The sequence below is a fragment of the Panicum hallii genome, chromosome 2, assembly GCF_002211085.1.
Source record: "Panicum hallii strain FIL2 chromosome 2, PHallii_v3.1, whole genome shotgun sequence".
NCBI lineage: Eukaryota > Viridiplantae > Streptophyta > Magnoliopsida > Poales > Poaceae > Panicum > Panicum hallii.
This window is the reverse complement of record NC_038043.1, coordinates 689,433-705,793: the sequence shown is the minus strand read 5'-3', so window position 1 is coordinate 705,793 and position 16,361 is coordinate 689,433. Positions and strand designations below refer to the sequence as shown.

General features: G+C 40.1%; 2 protein-coding genes across 8 annotated transcripts in view; both read left to right on the top strand.

Moving 5' to 3' along the window:
• LOC112879458 overlaps positions 1 to 2,790 on the top strand; it is a 32,914-nt gene extending 30,124 nt beyond the window's left edge. For 3 of the 4 annotated variants that reach the window (XM_025943712.1, XM_025943711.1, XM_025943713.1), the window contains 7 exons: positions 858 to 916; positions 1,007 to 1,261; positions 1,429 to 1,486; positions 1,589 to 1,713; positions 2,236 to 2,298; positions 2,378 to 2,502; positions 2,632 to 2,790. In XM_025943712.1, the coding sequence (XP_025799497.1) occupies positions 896 to 916; positions 1,007 to 1,261; positions 1,429 to 1,486; positions 1,589 to 1,713; positions 2,236 to 2,298; positions 2,378 to 2,502; positions 2,632 to 2,767 (783 nt within the window). In that variant the 5' untranslated portion in view covers positions 858 to 895 and the 3' untranslated portion in view covers positions 2,768 to 2,790. Of the gene's footprint in view, positions 1 to 31; positions 217 to 857; positions 917 to 1,006; positions 1,262 to 1,428; positions 1,487 to 1,588; positions 1,714 to 2,235; positions 2,299 to 2,377; positions 2,503 to 2,631 lie in introns of those variants that run through there. The other variant, XM_025943710.1, reaches the window with a different exon arrangement.
• A 735-nt stretch (positions 2,791 to 3,525) lies between these two features.
• On the top strand, positions 3,526 to 16,272 carry LOC112879454 (U3 small nucleolar RNA-associated protein 25). 4 transcript variants are annotated; one of them, XM_025943703.1, is made up of 24 exons: positions 3,526 to 4,612; positions 4,715 to 4,804; positions 4,898 to 5,090; positions 5,563 to 5,704; positions 6,457 to 6,562; positions 6,901 to 7,001; positions 7,090 to 7,212; positions 10,458 to 10,538; positions 10,789 to 10,934; positions 11,470 to 11,542; positions 12,661 to 12,717; positions 13,008 to 13,046; positions 13,125 to 13,213; positions 13,369 to 13,433; positions 13,659 to 13,705; positions 13,814 to 13,873; positions 14,080 to 14,151; positions 14,618 to 14,647; positions 14,840 to 14,934; positions 15,043 to 15,148; positions 15,239 to 15,301; positions 15,398 to 15,469; positions 15,839 to 15,933; positions 16,059 to 16,272. In XM_025943703.1, the coding sequence occupies exons 1-23, from the start codon at positions 4,573 to 4,575 to the stop codon at positions 15,911 to 15,913; spliced, it is 1,965 nt and encodes a 654-aa protein (XP_025799488.1). In that variant the 5' UTR covers positions 3,526 to 4,572; the 3' UTR covers positions 15,914 to 15,933; positions 16,059 to 16,272. The 4 variants fall into 4 exon arrangements, with proteins under 4 accessions (XP_025799488.1, XP_025799487.1, XP_025799489.1 ...); XM_025943702.1 differs by having other exon boundaries at positions 15,839 to 16,272; XM_025943704.1 differs by lacking the exon at positions 12,661 to 12,717 and having other exon boundaries at positions 15,839 to 16,272.
• Positions 16,273 to 16,361: the final 89 nt, after the last annotated feature.

The following is a 16,361-nucleotide window of genomic DNA, read 5'->3' as shown; positions in this document are numbered from 1 at the left end:
AATATGACCCATGGGCTCTACGCCACACAAAAACAGAGGCCTGCTCCCCCGCCTTCTCAGTTCATTCTTCTTCCCCCAGCAATCTGCTCATTTCCTCGCAACCCTGGTGCTCGGAGACCCGGTTCTCTGCACAGCAACAGCTTGCCCCTGTCCACCCGCTGTGGATGACGCTCGCAGCGAGCGCACTGTCCTGTCGCCTCCCGCTCCCCTCCAAAGGTGCGTGCGTGCATCCATCTTCCCGTGTTCTTGGTCCGGCTAATTCTCTACATCCGTCCGATAGCTAGCTTTACGTCGTGCGAGATTCCAATCTCCACGGTCCATGGCCTTGCTTAGTGGAAAAATACCTAGATTTCCCCTTTCCATTTTGGAGATTGGATTATATCCGTTGCTGATGTCAGCACATGGTGGTAAGTTACTGCAGCTAGGGGAGGAATTGTCAGTTTCAGTTCATCGTCTCTAGGCCTGACAGGAATCTTTACTGCAAGGCATTGCGAGGGAGGGCATAAGCAGCTCAGCACCTATACCGTAAAGTCAATTTCGATGGAATCAAAATTCAAAAAGACAAGTATGGTAGAGCTGTAACCATTGAATTTGAATACGACCCCCTCATCCAGACGAGCAGCGATCGGTGCTGGAGCAGCTAGTCCATCATAATTTATGTTCATGTCAGAGTTAGTGTGGATGAAAATAGGAGTCTTTCCTTTTTCCTGTGTTGATCCATCTCCATGGCATGTGTTCACTATATGGGTTGTCACTCACGTCCAAATGTCTGAACATATCATTCTTTTTTTTTATTTTTGGAAACTATTGCTTGTATCATTCTGGTACCCTTACATTGACAGATGATACTTGATCAGGTTGGGAATGGCAAAGCCCGGTTGCTGCATGGAAACATATGTGTTCTGGCCGACATAATGTAAGCACTGCTCTGCCATAACAGTGACTTTTCACTTTTAGTAGCTCTCGATGTCTGCATATGACAAACAGACGTTATTTGATATTGAAGGCGGTCATAACATTTGCGACCAAGAGTACTAAGAGGGAAAGGAGAAATTTTCAGAACAAGTCAAAAGATTCACTGTTGACAAGTGAGGAAGCTTCTTCAGGCAGTGGAGGAAGCGCCAGCACAAGCCTCGAGGTCAATAGCGAGGATGTTGCTGCTACTGATGATCAAATTTCAGGTGCCCCAAGGAGTGCTGTTCTTCAGGCATGCACTCTCACATCAGGCTTGCTGCTTGCTGGAGGTCTTCTGCTTCGCCAGGTAAACACTCTAGTGTTCTCTAGAATAAATTTCAGCTGTTGAGACAGCTTTGATACTGAAATTTGAATGTAGCTTTGCTGTAGGTTATACTAAGCGCATATAAGTTTGTGCTCTCTGTTACTTTTGCCTAAATTTCATATGATAAAAATGGCGATTGTCTACTGCAGGTATCACACCTTGCATCTTTAAATGGATGGCCAATTGCTGATCCTACAGATGTTTCATGTAAGTGTTTTTTTTCTCCATCTTTGCGAATAAATGAGATTAATGTAATATTGCTGACTAGGTAAAATGCTTTGTAGCATAGTAACTACTGCTTTTCTGCAGTCAATTTCGAAACATGGCATCTCCAGTTGGTAGCAGGACTTGTAATAGTAATCTCCTCTAGCAGATACATTCTGCTACAAACATGGTCAGATTTCAGAGATTCCAGTGAAGCTGCAAATACACAAGTATGTAACTATGTACATCCTTTGAATAGATATCTTTTGTCTCTTTTGTTTGAGTTATTGATTTCACATTTTAACATGCTGATAAGGAACATAGTTCTAATATCTCATAGAGGTTCATCATAATGAGAAGCATTCTGTTAAACACTGAAAGATATAGTTGCTCCACAAATTGTATGTTCTAGTCTGTTATCCTAATGAAACATATAATGTTTTGGAGTGCCTTGCACCAGTTGAAGCCATTATATTTGTCCGATGAAAAGAACTCGCATAACATGCAGTCTTCCATCAATTCATTCTTCACTCCCAACAATTTTGCATATTGCGACTACCAATCCAGACACGCAGCTGTAGGATACATACTAGAATCTCTTTCCATTCCATGGTCAACAATTAGAGTGCAATGTCTTCTTCTGATGTAATTTTTGGACTGCAACCCTGCCAAGCTTACTCAACACTTTTTTAGATATACTGCAAAACTCTTTATTGAAATCCACACTTAATTACTTTCTTTTCTCCCATTAGATCCTTACTTCGCTGGAGCCTTTGGACTACATTGTTGTTGCTTGCCTCCCTGGGATAAGTGAGGTGAGCATATCGATTAAAAAATATTGCTTAAGAACACTGGTTTGATTAACAAAAAAAACTTTATGTACACTTATAACAGGAGTTGCTCTTTCGAGGGGCACTGATGCCTACCTTGGGATTGAACTGGATTAGTGCCCTTATGATCGGAACCATTTTTGGTGTTCTTCACTTGGGCAATGGCAGGAAATATTCATTTGCAATCTGGTATGTACTTTTCTGCAGTATTTTCGCATATGTGCGATGGGAAAAATTCCATGTATCATTCCTGCTATCCACATAAGTAACATGGTGATAAGCTTCAGATATGTTCTTATACATATTTTATTTTTCCAGGGCAACATTTGTTGGCTTTGCCTATGGTATAGGAACCATAGCTTCCTCGAGCATTATAGTTCCAATGGCTTCTCACTCCATAAACAATATTATTGGAGGTTTACTTTGGCGCTTTACCAAGAACTCACAAAAATAAATATATAATACCCTTAGTAGTCATCCCTGTAAGATCTAAAAAAACTAGACCTACGTGGGAGACCACCCCACGGCATTGCACTAAGAAGATCTTCTCACGCAGATCTAAAAAACTCCCGAACCCCTGTCCCACCCGTACATAGTGGCCCGTTACCCGTGGGAAATGCTGGACCCCAACTATGCTTTAGACATGGGACAAGCGAGGAGGTTTTTTTGGTGCGAGACCCCGACCGGCTGGTTTGCACAGCGGCGCCCCAACCAACGCGCTACACGAGCGTTCGCTCCCTGTAAGATCTTGCACTAGTTTAGGCTCTTTAGTCCTTACTAGTTCTGTTGTAACATGTAAGTATTAGCGTTCCACTGTTGCATCATTCATGTAGTTTCAGTAGCTTGTAGTAATTTTTCATCTTCTCATTTTCCTACGACCATATGGAAAAAGAAGTTAAAGATGCCCACTGACCTATGGAAAACAAAATGCAAGGTCGTGAGCATGTAAAACTCAACCGTTGAGCCTCTTGGAGAAAATTACCAATGAGTATTGGTAAAAGCACATAGAGTTCCAAATGGAAACTAAGATTGGCTCTGGAATCAAATTCTAGTATTTTGTTTCCGGACTGGATGGAATATTTATTAAGATTTCCCCTCTTCTGGTTTTCCACAAAGTTTGAGAAAATAACACATAAACCACAAATACTGCCAGGGTCAGGAACATGCAGGCCATGCGTTTGTTTAGCCCTTGCCATGGTTTGCTACGAATTTGAAAAGCTATTAGTAGAGTAAGAACCCGTTTAGATAGCTAAAGATAATAAAAGGCTGCTAAAAAAAGCTCTAACTGATTCAAACAACACGGCTTGTGGCCAGTGTAGAGTCCAATTTTCAACTATCCAAGCACCCAGCTTATTAAAAGATTTGAGAGGGCTTCCCCAGCTACTACAGTTTATAATGAACTGGGAGGGTCCAAACTGGGCTTAAGTTGTTCAAAATTATGTGTATTACAGCATGCTACTAGCTAGCTGAAGGAGTTGTCCTAAGCTGTAGGTTGCACTTAAACCTACAATTAAAATTCATAATTCGTTGTTTACATTTTGAGCTTTCCTCTACCTATCTCTCGGATGTCGGTGAAATCTGAATAAGCTTGTAGCATGCAATAGTCGTAGTCCCTAAGTAGCTGTATTTCTAGTTTGGGTTTGGGATCAATAGAAGCAGAGAAATGCCTATTTTCCAAAGAACTGTGCTCATAAAAAAAAACTAAAGTTTCATTTCAAAAACGTAAATTCCAGTAATTTAGAAATTCTAAATGCAGTCTCCAAATTTATGACCCTTTTACGAGTTACGAAGTTTTGCAGAAAAGGATGATCTTATGCTACTTTCGGATAGTTTTGTCCTTGAGTTTGGAAACAAAAAGTTAGAAGCACAGCTCAAGGCCTGGCAAGCGAGCTTTCAGAGCAAGCAGGCTGGCCCAAAAGCACAAAAGCACGCAGACCACCGACCCTAAAGGCCCAAATCCCCTATCGGCTCAAAGAGCTTCGCAATGGGCCCATAACTTGAAGCCAACAGCCCACGGCTCACGTCGCACCCTTCACGCACCCTCTCCTCTGTTCCCTCTCCCTCCATCATAGTTCACAGCGCCTCGCCGCCGCCGCCGCCGCCGCTAGCCTCGCTTGCTCCAACCCCAGAACGCGAACCCTCTCCGCCTCCGCCGTGTGCGTCCCGCACGTCCTCGAAAGCTCAAACCTTGGAGGAGCCAGGGAGGCTGCAACCCTCTCCGCCACCCTTTGCCGCCGCCGCCGTCATCCTCACAGCAGGATGGGGAAGCGCAAGCCCATGCCTTCTGCCGCCGCTCGAGGTACGATACCCTGCCCCAACCAATGCGGCGCCACCTCCTCCCCTCTATCCGAGTTGTCTTAACGTGCTCTCCTCCTCGTGTTTGCTGCTGCTGTAACCGCAGGAGCCAAGAGCCGGCCGAAGAGGCCAAGGTCCGCGAAGCAGGGAGCCGAGATACGGGAGGAGAATCCCCAACTGCCGGAGCACGACGACGGTCTCTTCTTCTCGCATTGGATTCTTTTTCTTTGCTTCCTGCAACAAAATATAGCTTGCGCTCGTTCCTGCTGAACTTGGGCACCGTGTGCAGCTGAAACTGTAGATACTGAACCTAGAGCGGCGGAGACTGTTCAGCATGAGAAAAAATCCAACGGGGGCTTTCAAGGCGTAGCGCAGAGTGATGAAGATGACACAGAAGATGAGCTAGACGCTCCTAGTGGTGATGAGCCAGGTGATACGATAAACAAGGGAAACCATTGTTTCGATGAAACAGAGACTTCATGGTTGGTGCTGCACATATGAGGCTTTTTGCATATAATTTGTTCAACATCTATCACCTTTATGGAGTATTATGGTTCCATGTTTGCATTCAGAATGTTAACTTAATGTCAACATGTTTACTTTATTTCCTTTTTTGTAGTATACAATTTTGTATAGTTAATTTGTATTGTCCTTATATCAGTAATAATAATAACAAGATGATCAACCAATCATTCATTTTTTGATACTTCATTCTGTAGCCATTTTGATCCGAGGAGTTATTTTTTTTAGACTGATCTGAGGATGTTACCCCTCATGATTTTTATTGTCGGGATACAATTGAACTTTGCAATTTTCCTTTGAAATTCCATCTATGATTAACAAGTGAGCAGATGTGACAAAAGATTCATATCCTTTCTATTTGTTGGCCATTTCCTGTTCTTGCATCCATTGTCACTCCTTTTTCAACGTTGTCTCCCTTTACCTATTTTGCAGTTCATTTCATCGTCATGTAAGCCGCGTCATAACAAATGAAGAAGTCAAGGCATTGATAAAGCAGAACTCTAAATTTAAATGGGAAATGCCTGCTGTGGACATTCCAAGGTCCAAATGGGTTGGAACAGGGGGAAAAATGCAGGTAGAGTTTTGGTTAGTCTTTATGTCTTGTGTTTTGAATTTTATATGCTAGTCATCTGGATATTTTTAGATGATAGTGTACTCTCCAGTCTTGAGATATGCTATAGTATGTTTCAAGTACCAATACTACTTCGTCCTGGAGTAATAGCTATGCCTAATGCTGTACGAGAAAAACAACTGTGCTTAATGGTAGTGACCGTTATAATGCCTATAGGGTCACTGTTAAATTATATACCACTTACATTGGGTTTTCAAGTTTGAAGGCTAAATTGAATCACACACATCATAAAAAGTTACAGGTGAACTTGATCTTTTCAGCCCTGAAATCTGGTTACTGAACTTATGTGAATTTCAAGCTGACCTCTCAAATGTGTTTCCGGTACCTACTAATGTTTTTTCAGAATGGAGTGAGTTTATTAAGATAATGCATTTATATTTCGTGCACTTTATACACTTTCTCAACTGTGCATCACTCATCTTACAAGCTGGAGGTGAGGAACCGGAAACAAATGTTTTGGGGGAGGAAATTTTGATCATTGTTTGTGTGTCAAGCAACACTGTTTTCTGTGATCCCTTAATATTTTTATGGTACACGTATTGTGAAGTTATGCAGATTTTGTTAAGCACAAGACCTGCAAAAATATTGCTCTTATTCATTTTTGTTTGTCTAATAAATGCCAAATCATTCAAATATGCATGACTAGTTCTGGGATGATTAATTTTACTGGGAACCTCGATGCTTTGTTCTTTTAGGAAGCTTCTGATGATCATCTTCATGATGTCAAAGGAAAGTTGAGAGAGCATTGGCAACATACGCTTTCTGATCATTTAAATTCTCGAATGAGCTTCTTCTCTCTTTGTAAGTTTTCTTTATTGCAATAAATAGCATCTCTTTCTTGTCTCCATTGATCACAGCTGCAAAGTTCATGGTTCTTTCTTTTATACTTACTGGGGCCTGTTTGGGGTAGCTCCAACTCCTATTCAATCTTGGCCTAATCATATTTGATGAAAAGTAGGGTTACTGATACAGTTTTACGATTATCAGTCGATTCCCAAATCCCAAGCCTACTTTCTCCTATACAGTAACGAAACAGCCAAATTAGGGCTGTATCTTGTTAAATTTTCTCCCAGTATGATGTATGGTATACTTTCTATTTCCTTATGCTAGATATAATTTTTCTTAATGTATTACTGCAGGTAATAGTTATCGTGACATAATGCATTGTAATAAGAAGCCATTTTATCTGAAACGTAATGGTGTGGATTCCAGTACTATGGACGCATATATTATGCATGCTGTAAGTTTTACTATCTCTTTCTGGTCATGTTATTATTCTTGAACCTCTTATGGTGCTGGCTAATTTGCAAAGCGTACAACTTTTGCAGTTGAATCATGTTCATAGGACACGAGATGTTGTCATTAGAAATGACACAAAGCTTAGGAATGATGCTGACAGAGAGATTTCGGATGATAACACATACCTTGATCAGGGTTTTACGCGCCCAAAGGTATATCGCATCAAGAATGTTGAAATATTGAGCATCTGCTCTGTCGAGACATTAACTGAGATTGCATTACTAGATTTTTGTAGTTGCTTTTTTTGTGTGCTATGCTGCATCAGTAGAGTAAGACCCCGTTTAGATCAGCTAGAGATAATAAAAATCTGCTAGCTCTAGTTGATCCAAAGAAATTGCCTATCTTACTAGGTTCATGCCCGTGCGTTGCTACGGGCGAAACAAATTCCTTCCATGAGTATATGATTATGAATGGTACATAATACCAACATAGCAATGTAGAATGAGAATTTCATAAGTGGAGTTTGCATAGTATACATAATCCAAGGAATAGAAAGTCATTTTATTTCAGCAGGTTTACAATATGTATTTGACGAATGTCCTCACATGGATAAAGTCTCCTAGCTACCATCATGGTTTACCACTAAAGTAACCCTAAAGTTCCTTTGCTACAAATATAGCACTCATAATGACAAGCTCTACTTTAGTTTCTGGTATAGTGATATCCACCACCATTAGCCCTTTCTCATCCAACACCTCAAACCTCTTCCTCCTCATCAAGACCCTAATTAGCTGTTCATTGGTACTCCCTATCAAAATACAATTACAAAGAAGATAGTATTTTGATTAATACATGTTCATAATTTATAGCCTTTCAAACACATCTTGTTCACAATTTACAACATTGGATACATCCTTTTTTTCTTGGAAAGTTAGTCTATGCCATTAATCTAGCTTGTACAACATGCTCATGAAGACGTCTTTCATGATGCATGTTTTGCTAACAAACCAAATCCAATCATCAATGCTTCATCAGCTGCTAACAAACCAAATCCAATCATCAACGCTTCATCAGCAAACTGATGAACATCACCAAGTTGGAGTCTAATGACCAAGCAAAGAGATTACATGCAAGGAAGAAATAACAATGTAAATTGATTAAGCCAATCATTCATCAAAATTGATAAAACTAATCATTCATCAAAAGATCAATCAAGGGATTACTTATAGGAAATAACAACCAAAGACTACCACACTTCTTCAGGAAAATGACACTTCACATTCCGAGACTTGAAACCTCCCGCTCCATGCTCCTTTGATGCCTACGAAGTGCAAGCTGATAACTGAATGTGCCTACCGTGGTTCGTGGTTGACCTGCTGTCGTGGATCAAAATCAGAGATAAAGCCAAGCTGTTGCTGCAATTAAAATGGTACTGAATGTCAAAGCCAAGAAATTGCAGGTGAGCAACAAGTAGAGAAATGCAAACCAGATGAGTTGCTATCGCTGCCAAGCAGTTAATTGATGAGCTGCCGCTGCAGCTGACAGAAGAACGGAACCAAATCGTTGTTGTAGAGCCGTAGTGCTGCAGTAGTCCACAGGTAGAATACTGCAGCAGTCGATCGAACAAATCCAGGAGAACCAAGAAAAAGCAGAGTACAGGGCTCCTCCTAGAAACACTGCACCCAATGATACATCCTCAGGTCATTGATTTTCTCGAGATTGAGAGAGTGGGGCATTGGGAAAGGGGAGAAGAAACGGACCAGCGACAGATCTAAAGAACAGATGCAGAATCGTCAACAGCTGAAGTGGGGGAGACCGGAGGCGACGCGCAGCCGCCCGCGCGTGCGAAGAGTCGGCGAGCAAGGGGGCCTCGCGTCCGGCTCTGCGGCCATCGCGGCAAGATCCCGACGTCCCGTGCGGGTTGAGGGACGGCGAACTGGCAGCACCTGAAGTGCGGGGAGGCTTGATGTCGTTGTCGTCGGTGGCGTCGACTGGTCAGGGGCGCCCATTTAGTTCGCGGATCGTGGAGCGGCAGGGGCGCCGGAGCGCCGGCCTGAGAAGCGCGGGGGTGCCGGAGGGATCGCGGGGCTAAGGGGAGGGAGAAACTACCGCCGGAGCACACGACGGCAGCCCGAGAGCGGACGCGATGGTGGCAGTGCGCAGCGCGGCGGCTGGGATCAGGAGCGAATGCGACGGCGGCCCAAGAGGGCATCCAACTATTGCGCGCGGGTTATGGAAGGCGCCCGAAATCAAAGCATTTTCAAACGCATTTGGGAGCGGGCGTGACGATTAGCAGATCGTAAGCCGTAGAAGCAATCAGTTTTCGAACGGACGATCATCGTATGCCGGAGGCTGGACGAAAGGAGGGGGCGACGTAGGTCGCACGAGGGGAACACCGATGGAAGGTTTCGTCCCTCTTAAGGTCTTTTTAGTAGTAGAGATAGCTTATACTCCAGTTTTTAACTATCCAATCCAGGGTCTGCTGTGGAGGTGTGCTGGGAAATGGCAATGAAAAATGCTAGGAAATGTATTCAAACCCACAAACCTCAGTCTTAGTAGCAAATCCCTCCACCACTGTGGCATGCTTCATTGCTGAGTTTGGTATGAAACTCAACATTTAAGCTATTCTGAGCTGGTTGTCCAACTGTTTGGACCAGTCCAGGGTTTTGACCAGTTCGATATCCATTCTAGGTGTCAATAACTATGCCCTTTGAGGATCTTTCCCACACCAAGGAAGCACTGCAGGATGGGACAGGTTTTAATAGAGCATGTCCTAATAAATCGGTCTAAACAATAGTATTATCCTAAAATCCAATCTATTACTAGGGATCGGTTGCCAGTTGAGTTAAGGATATCAGGTCATGTGTCATGGTGTGCAGCTGCTGCACATTGCATGGTCTTAAGGTGAAGCCTCTGGTACATAGGCCCCAAAAGTAGTTGACAACATGCTCAGCAATATCTTTGGTTGACTTTGAGCACACCTAAGTGAATAGTATCTAATTGAACGCTACACGTTATAGAGATTTACTGTCCATAAATAATTGTGGAAATGTAATTGCACTCCAGTCTAAAATAAGTATCGCTTTGGATATGCACATTTTGATTACTAATTACATTTTCTGTGTTGAGCCCAATATTTGAAAATTGATACAGGTATATTGTCCCAAAAGCTTCCCAACAGCATATGTTTGCTATACTTATAATTATATTTCAGCAAATATTAGCAGTCATAAGTTGTGTTTTGGGGATCATGTTGATGATCAAAATGGCACTTATTTACAATTGGATGAAGTCCTATTTTCTCATGCAATTATCAGTGTATGTAAACTTAGCTGGTATGCTATCGGTTATTCGGTTTGATGGGGGTCGTATAGTGTGTCATGTCCTGTACCATAAATCCAGTCTTTAAGCTACATTCATATTTATCCTCATTTCTTTTGTCTAAATACATATTTAGGTTCTTTTCTTGTTGCCACTCAAAAGTTTTGCACGACGCATTGTGAAGAGATTGATCCAGCTTTCCCCGTTGCAACAAAAGGTAGGATTTCATTTTCTTATATTTATATGCAATGATTTGGGTTCTGATTTCTTCAAGATACCAAGCAAATTTATAAAACGAATTCTAGTCAGCCCTATGCATACATATGTTCCTGCATAATACTGTATACTATATTGTTACCTGCTGATATGATAGCTGATATAGTTATATACAACTATAACCATATTAATAGCCCGCTCTCATATGCTTCTGTTTCCGGGGCTAAGTGATATCTTTCTCTCTTCTGTAGAATGCCATGGGACCATTTAAAAAGGAATTTGGTGAATCAGATGATGAAATGGAGGTGCCTGAACATAGCACAAAACCTGCAGACTTTGACCTTCTTTTTGCTGGAGATATTGATGATCACTTTCTTTTTGGCATAAAATTAACGAAGTAAGTGTGCTATATAATTAATTTATATTTATTAAGTTGCTTATAATAAAATTTCAGTTTCAGACTTCAGTTTGTCTCTCACCACTTTCCACATAAAGTTAAAATAGTCTTTTGTCCCTTTACTATTACATGACTGCGAAGTGAAAGTTTGGATTTCAATAGATGTTGAGTTGTGGATATATAACTCTATATTTCACTATGTTCCACTTAGAGTTCCAATCAGCAGCTTTTATATTAGTCCTTTGTTGGAAATCTCCTCATTTCATAATCTTATTTTCATCATTACAATGTTCGGTTGTTATCCATTTGCCTGGACTTCACTGAATCTTTACCTTCTACGAAACAAGCGTATGCCACATGCTTTACTTTTGCTTTGAAATGGAGGGAATATAATAGATGCCTTTTTAAATGACCAAAATGTTTCAGAAACAGATATACTAGTGTTCCTAAGAACATAAGATCAAATTAATTTTTGCTAGCACATTGATTACAGAGAACATCTTAATAGTTCATGTTTGAACTAATGTTTCTGCAGGAAATCTATCAAGTTGTACAGTAACTTCTATTCTTCTGATATCATAGTTGCATCTCCTTTAGCGCTTAAACGTGTAAGTATTTTTTTTTAACAACAGTTCTTCATAAGACTTCGTGACCTGTACTTATGTCCAGCAGCTGTACATTACTCTTATTCTGGGAAGACATATTATCCTTTTGATATAGAACTTGATGTACTCCTGAAAAGTGTAAGGACATTGCTATAATACTTAGGTTATGACACTGGTAATGGATAGCCAGTAATATAGTGGGAAGATCTGGGTGGCAACGGCTCTAGGCCAGCAAGGAGCTGGTGTGTGTTTTTTTGGTGGTTTGCAGTTGGAAGGTAGGAAGTCTGCCAAACATGTCATGGTTTTAATGGCAAAACTTGGTTATGCCATATAAGTTACTTGGATATGGGTACAAGTAAACATAAATAGCACTGCACTTCCAGCAGTGATGGTTTTGGGAAGTAGCGACCGCTGTAGGACAGTATCCTGGGGAAAATGGTGGTTAGGGAAGTACATTAAGAAAAACCTCATGGAGATTGGCTGTTGGATCGGTCAATCCATTCGGTGTGACCTGTACAGTTGGATGAAGGAAACAATATTATTGAAACTGATAAGCATCATCATCAAGGTTTAGGCATTACATGCATGATTGGAGAATTGTCTTGTTTGATAAACTGAACTTTTGATGCAGTAAAACACCAAAGCCATTTCAGCATCCTTGCTATAATTTTGTCAATCTTCATCTTGCCCCCCTCCTTTAGTTGGAAGCTTTATCCCTGCAAATGAGACAATTCAACAACAACAAAATGCTGTTGGCATATTAGGAAACTTCCTCTCAATGGCCCATCTTGTTCCTTGTTTGCCAAATTGCTCATGCTAGTCCTAGAAAACAAAAAAGAAAGGCCTAACTGATAGGTCACACCAAATTGTTTGGGATCGAAATAAACGAGAAATCTGCCTACGATAAAGGCCCATCTGAAAATCTTGCGTGTACCACACCATTATAATTTAGCTATATAGCAGCCGTAAATTTGATCTGTGTTATGTTTCTTTTTATTGTTAAATGCAATTTCTTTCATCTCAGCACATAACTTTGGTTTCTAATCAATTGCATTAAGTTGTAGTTTTGGGCCATGTAGTTATAGTTCTATTATTTATACTTTGTGCTTTTCTGTTATCAGAAAATTGATGGAGAACATGGCAAGGAAAAGGATTTTGATTTCCTATCATCAATTGAAGTAGGTTCCTTTGGACCTATGATCTATTCACCATTCATTACTAGATACAAGTCTTCCTGTTGAAGCATAAATATATGCCCACAATCTAGATTCACATGGAAACAAAAACATTATCGCATCTTTCATCAAAAGTACTCCAGAATATTGTACCTCACAGGTTGCTAATGTATCAGAACAAAAACTGTTGCAAAAAATTGTATCTCAACATAGACTTGTACTTAGTAATTGAACAGCGTATTTTATCTGGTGTTTCTCCTTGTATATTTATTTCTAAAATGGTTTATTTGCAGATAGTGGTTGTCGATCATGCAGATGTGATATCTATGCAGGTAAACTTCAAGGCTTATATATTTTTCTACTTATTTGGTGGTAACTTGTTACAAACGACAGTTTATGCATGGATGTAGAACTGGGCGCATCTGGAGGCCGTGTTTGAGCATCTTAATCATTTGCCATCAAAAGAACATGGAACCAATGTGATGCGAATTAGGCCATGGTAGTTCTGTTTCCTCGAATATTTTTATGTTCATGCTATGATAACATCAACTCTGTATTATGGACAGTCAATTGTCATGGCAGTTTATTATTAATTATCTGCATATATTCTCAAATTATATCCATATTACTTAAGCTTGTACATTGATATTCAAGGTACTTGGATCAGCATGCACAGTACTATCGGCAGACAATTCTGTTGAGCTCATATCTTACACCAGGTATGGATTCAGCTCCCACCCTCTTGTTTTTCAGTAGTGTAGAGGATGAAGATGCTCAAGGTGATAGTTATGCATGGGAACTGCGAGACCTTGATTACTTAATAGATTCATAATTTAATGGTGCTATGCGGATTTTTCCTTTTTACATATGTTGCATAGTTGTCCATTTGTTTATTCATAGACCTATTTACATTTTAAATTTCAATTGTTTGCCATGTTATGCAGAGATTAATGCTTTATTCAATGGATTATGTTTCAATTATGAAGGAAAGGTATCTGCCATGCTTGAATCACCGAGTCAGCTGTTTCTTTTTCTTTTCTTTAAGGGTGTATAGGTGACTTTTATATTGTTGAACTCATAGTTTTACAATTTTTCCCAGATTAAAATGGTGACCGAGTATGCAGGTGTTCTTCCGAAAATACAACTTGAAGTGCGGCAGGTGAGCTAAATGCTCTTATCTGTCTTGATTCTGTCATGTTGTTGCATACATAGTTAATAAAACGTAAATTTTACACAGATATATTTATGTAAACAAAGTTCATGCAGAATTGTAGTAGACTATAGTTCATGCAGAATTGCATCCTTTTTTCCAAAATAGTTCTGCTTTACTAATCTAATCTTTTTCAATGTGCAAATTCTAAACAGGTGTATGAACGGTTCGATGCATCTTCTATTGCTGAAGCTGACGAGGCCCGCTTTGATTATTTCTGCAACAAGGTCTGTTATTTGTGCTTCTATAGGATATCTGCCATTGTACTGGAGTTAGTTCAAATAGTACATTTCTTATAATGGAGGATTTACTAGTTAAAGAATAACCTGAGCAACTTTGTACAATCCTTCAAAGTGTACTGAGCTTTGTTCAAATTCTACAAGTATCCTAACAAATCGTTCTATCTTGACAATTAAGCCAGCAAACTTATAACTAGCTAACTGATCTTATCAACTTGAATAACTTAATCTCTAAGCAAAGAGCAAGCAGTTAGATTAGCCCACTCGGCTGGGCTGGCTGAGTTATGCTTCTTGGTGTGCTGGCTGTAGGTGTGGCCCACCAAGACAGTCTCTGGGTTTCTGTAGAAAATTATAGAGTTTTTATTCACCACTTTTTTGTAGTCTATTCCATATTAATGTGTTTTATATATTATTTAATATGTCTGTTCTTTATATATTTTATTATGCGTTACAGGTATATCCAAAGATTCAGGAGTTGGATGAGGTATGCTTCTATTCTGTTATTTCTTATGTATGTGCAAAGCTGCCACATTCGGTGTTTGGTACTTTTGAAATGTTGTAGAGCATTACCTTTTTAATGCTCCAGATGCACCATTCTCCTGTAAAATTTGATAATGTTCATGCTCCTATAATGACTATCTCTTGCAATATTCGCTAATTTTCTAGTGCAATGCAGGATGGATTGTTGCTATTTGCTAGTTCGTACTTTGAATATATTCGAATAAGCAATTTCTTAAAATCTAAGGAAGCGTCTTTTTGTCGAATTGGAGAGTGAGTAGATCTTCCTCCTCGTTATTGATTATTTTTTTAGTTCAATTTAAATTACCTTCTCTTAGTCTTAAGACAAGTGGTAACTGTCTCAATCTACACCCCAATCAGGGCGACATCACAACAAGACATATCTCGTTCAAGACTCTGGTTTTTTGAGGGCAAGAAAAAGATCTTGCTTTATAGTGAAAGATCTCACTTCTACCACCGATATAAGGTAAAAAATGCTTCTTATACTAAGCACTTCCTGTTGTTTTTGTGTTTGGTGTACTGTCTAGGATATTCATCATTATTTCTTAACATGCAGATCAGGGGTACAAAACATTTGCTAATTTATTCATTGCCAGGGAGAAAAGAATTTTATCCAGAGGTATTGACTAAATTGCCATTGCATGTGCGCTGTCTCAAGTTTTATGGTGAAGAGGTTTGAAATTTAATGCCCTTTGGGTTTGCATCTTCCTTTCAGCTTGTAAATATGCTAGGTGAATCAGAAAACCGAAAGTGCAATGTCCTTTTTTCACGTCTGGACCTTCTTAAGGTGAGTCACTTTTTCATGCAGTTTGTGGTCCATCATGTCATGCAGTTCAGCTATTCAATTAGCAGTATGGACAAATTTATTTTGATGCTGTGCTTGCAGTATCACAGTCTGAATTCAAGAGGAAAATCACAAGCTTTCGGTTTTGAGCTTCTGTTTGAAAATCTGTCTCACCTAATTTTAGTTAATGTTCAACAGCAATGAACATGTTCCGCATGCAGTTCTCGCGTAATCGTTTGGTAGCACTTGTATATATCCAATTTTTATATTGTATCTTTTTGGAGTTCATATGCATTCCTTGATTCCAATGAGTTGATCTCCACCAGCATGTTAGTTATCCTTCAAGTGAACTGACTTGTTGCTAACTTGCAGTTAGAGCGGATCGTGGGGACATCTTCTGCACGAAGGTTGATTTCCTCGGACAAGAGCATGTTTGTCTTCTGCTAATGTAGCCATGTAGTAGCCTGGTAGGTGGCCATGTGAGCGATCAAGTTTTGTGATCTAGTTTTGTAGGCGCTACGTGCTCTTATGGACTATTTTTCCGTTGCAAAGTGGAGGTGCTATTATGTGACTAGCAATCTTGCCTTCGCAGCGCTCTTTCCATCGCATAGTCGGGTATCAATCACCCTCAGAATCCAATGTAGAATTGGGGCTCAACAGAAGGAAAATCTCATATGGTTTGTAATGCTCAACTGCTGGATGTGATCTATGGTCGAGCAGTCACTGCCTCCATTGATTGATTTACCATTAGAAAGAAAAAGGAATGACTAATTTATCTCAACAAATATCTTTTTAGGCATGTGTTACAGATTCATGTGTTCCAAACATCTATATTTTTTCAGTTCCTTCTGTTTCAAATAAACCTTGAAAGGATTTAGAGGAAAGCATGTGAGGG

What these genes read in the sequence shown, in the direction of transcription:
- LOC112879454 (XM_025943703.1), top strand. Translation starts at nt 4,573, where the DNA reads ATGGGGAAGCGCAAGCCCATGCCTTCTGCCGCCGCTCGAG. An exon ending in GCCTTCTGCCGCCGCTCGAG is followed by an intron (nt 4,613 to 4,714) that starts GTACGATACCCT and finishes CTGTAACCGCAG; the next exon opens with GAGCCAAGAGCCGGCCGAAG. An exon ending in GTGATGCGAATTAGGCCATG is followed by an intron (nt 13,214 to 13,368) that starts GTAGTTCTGTTT and finishes TTGATATTCAAG; the next exon opens with GTACTTGGATCAGCATGCAC.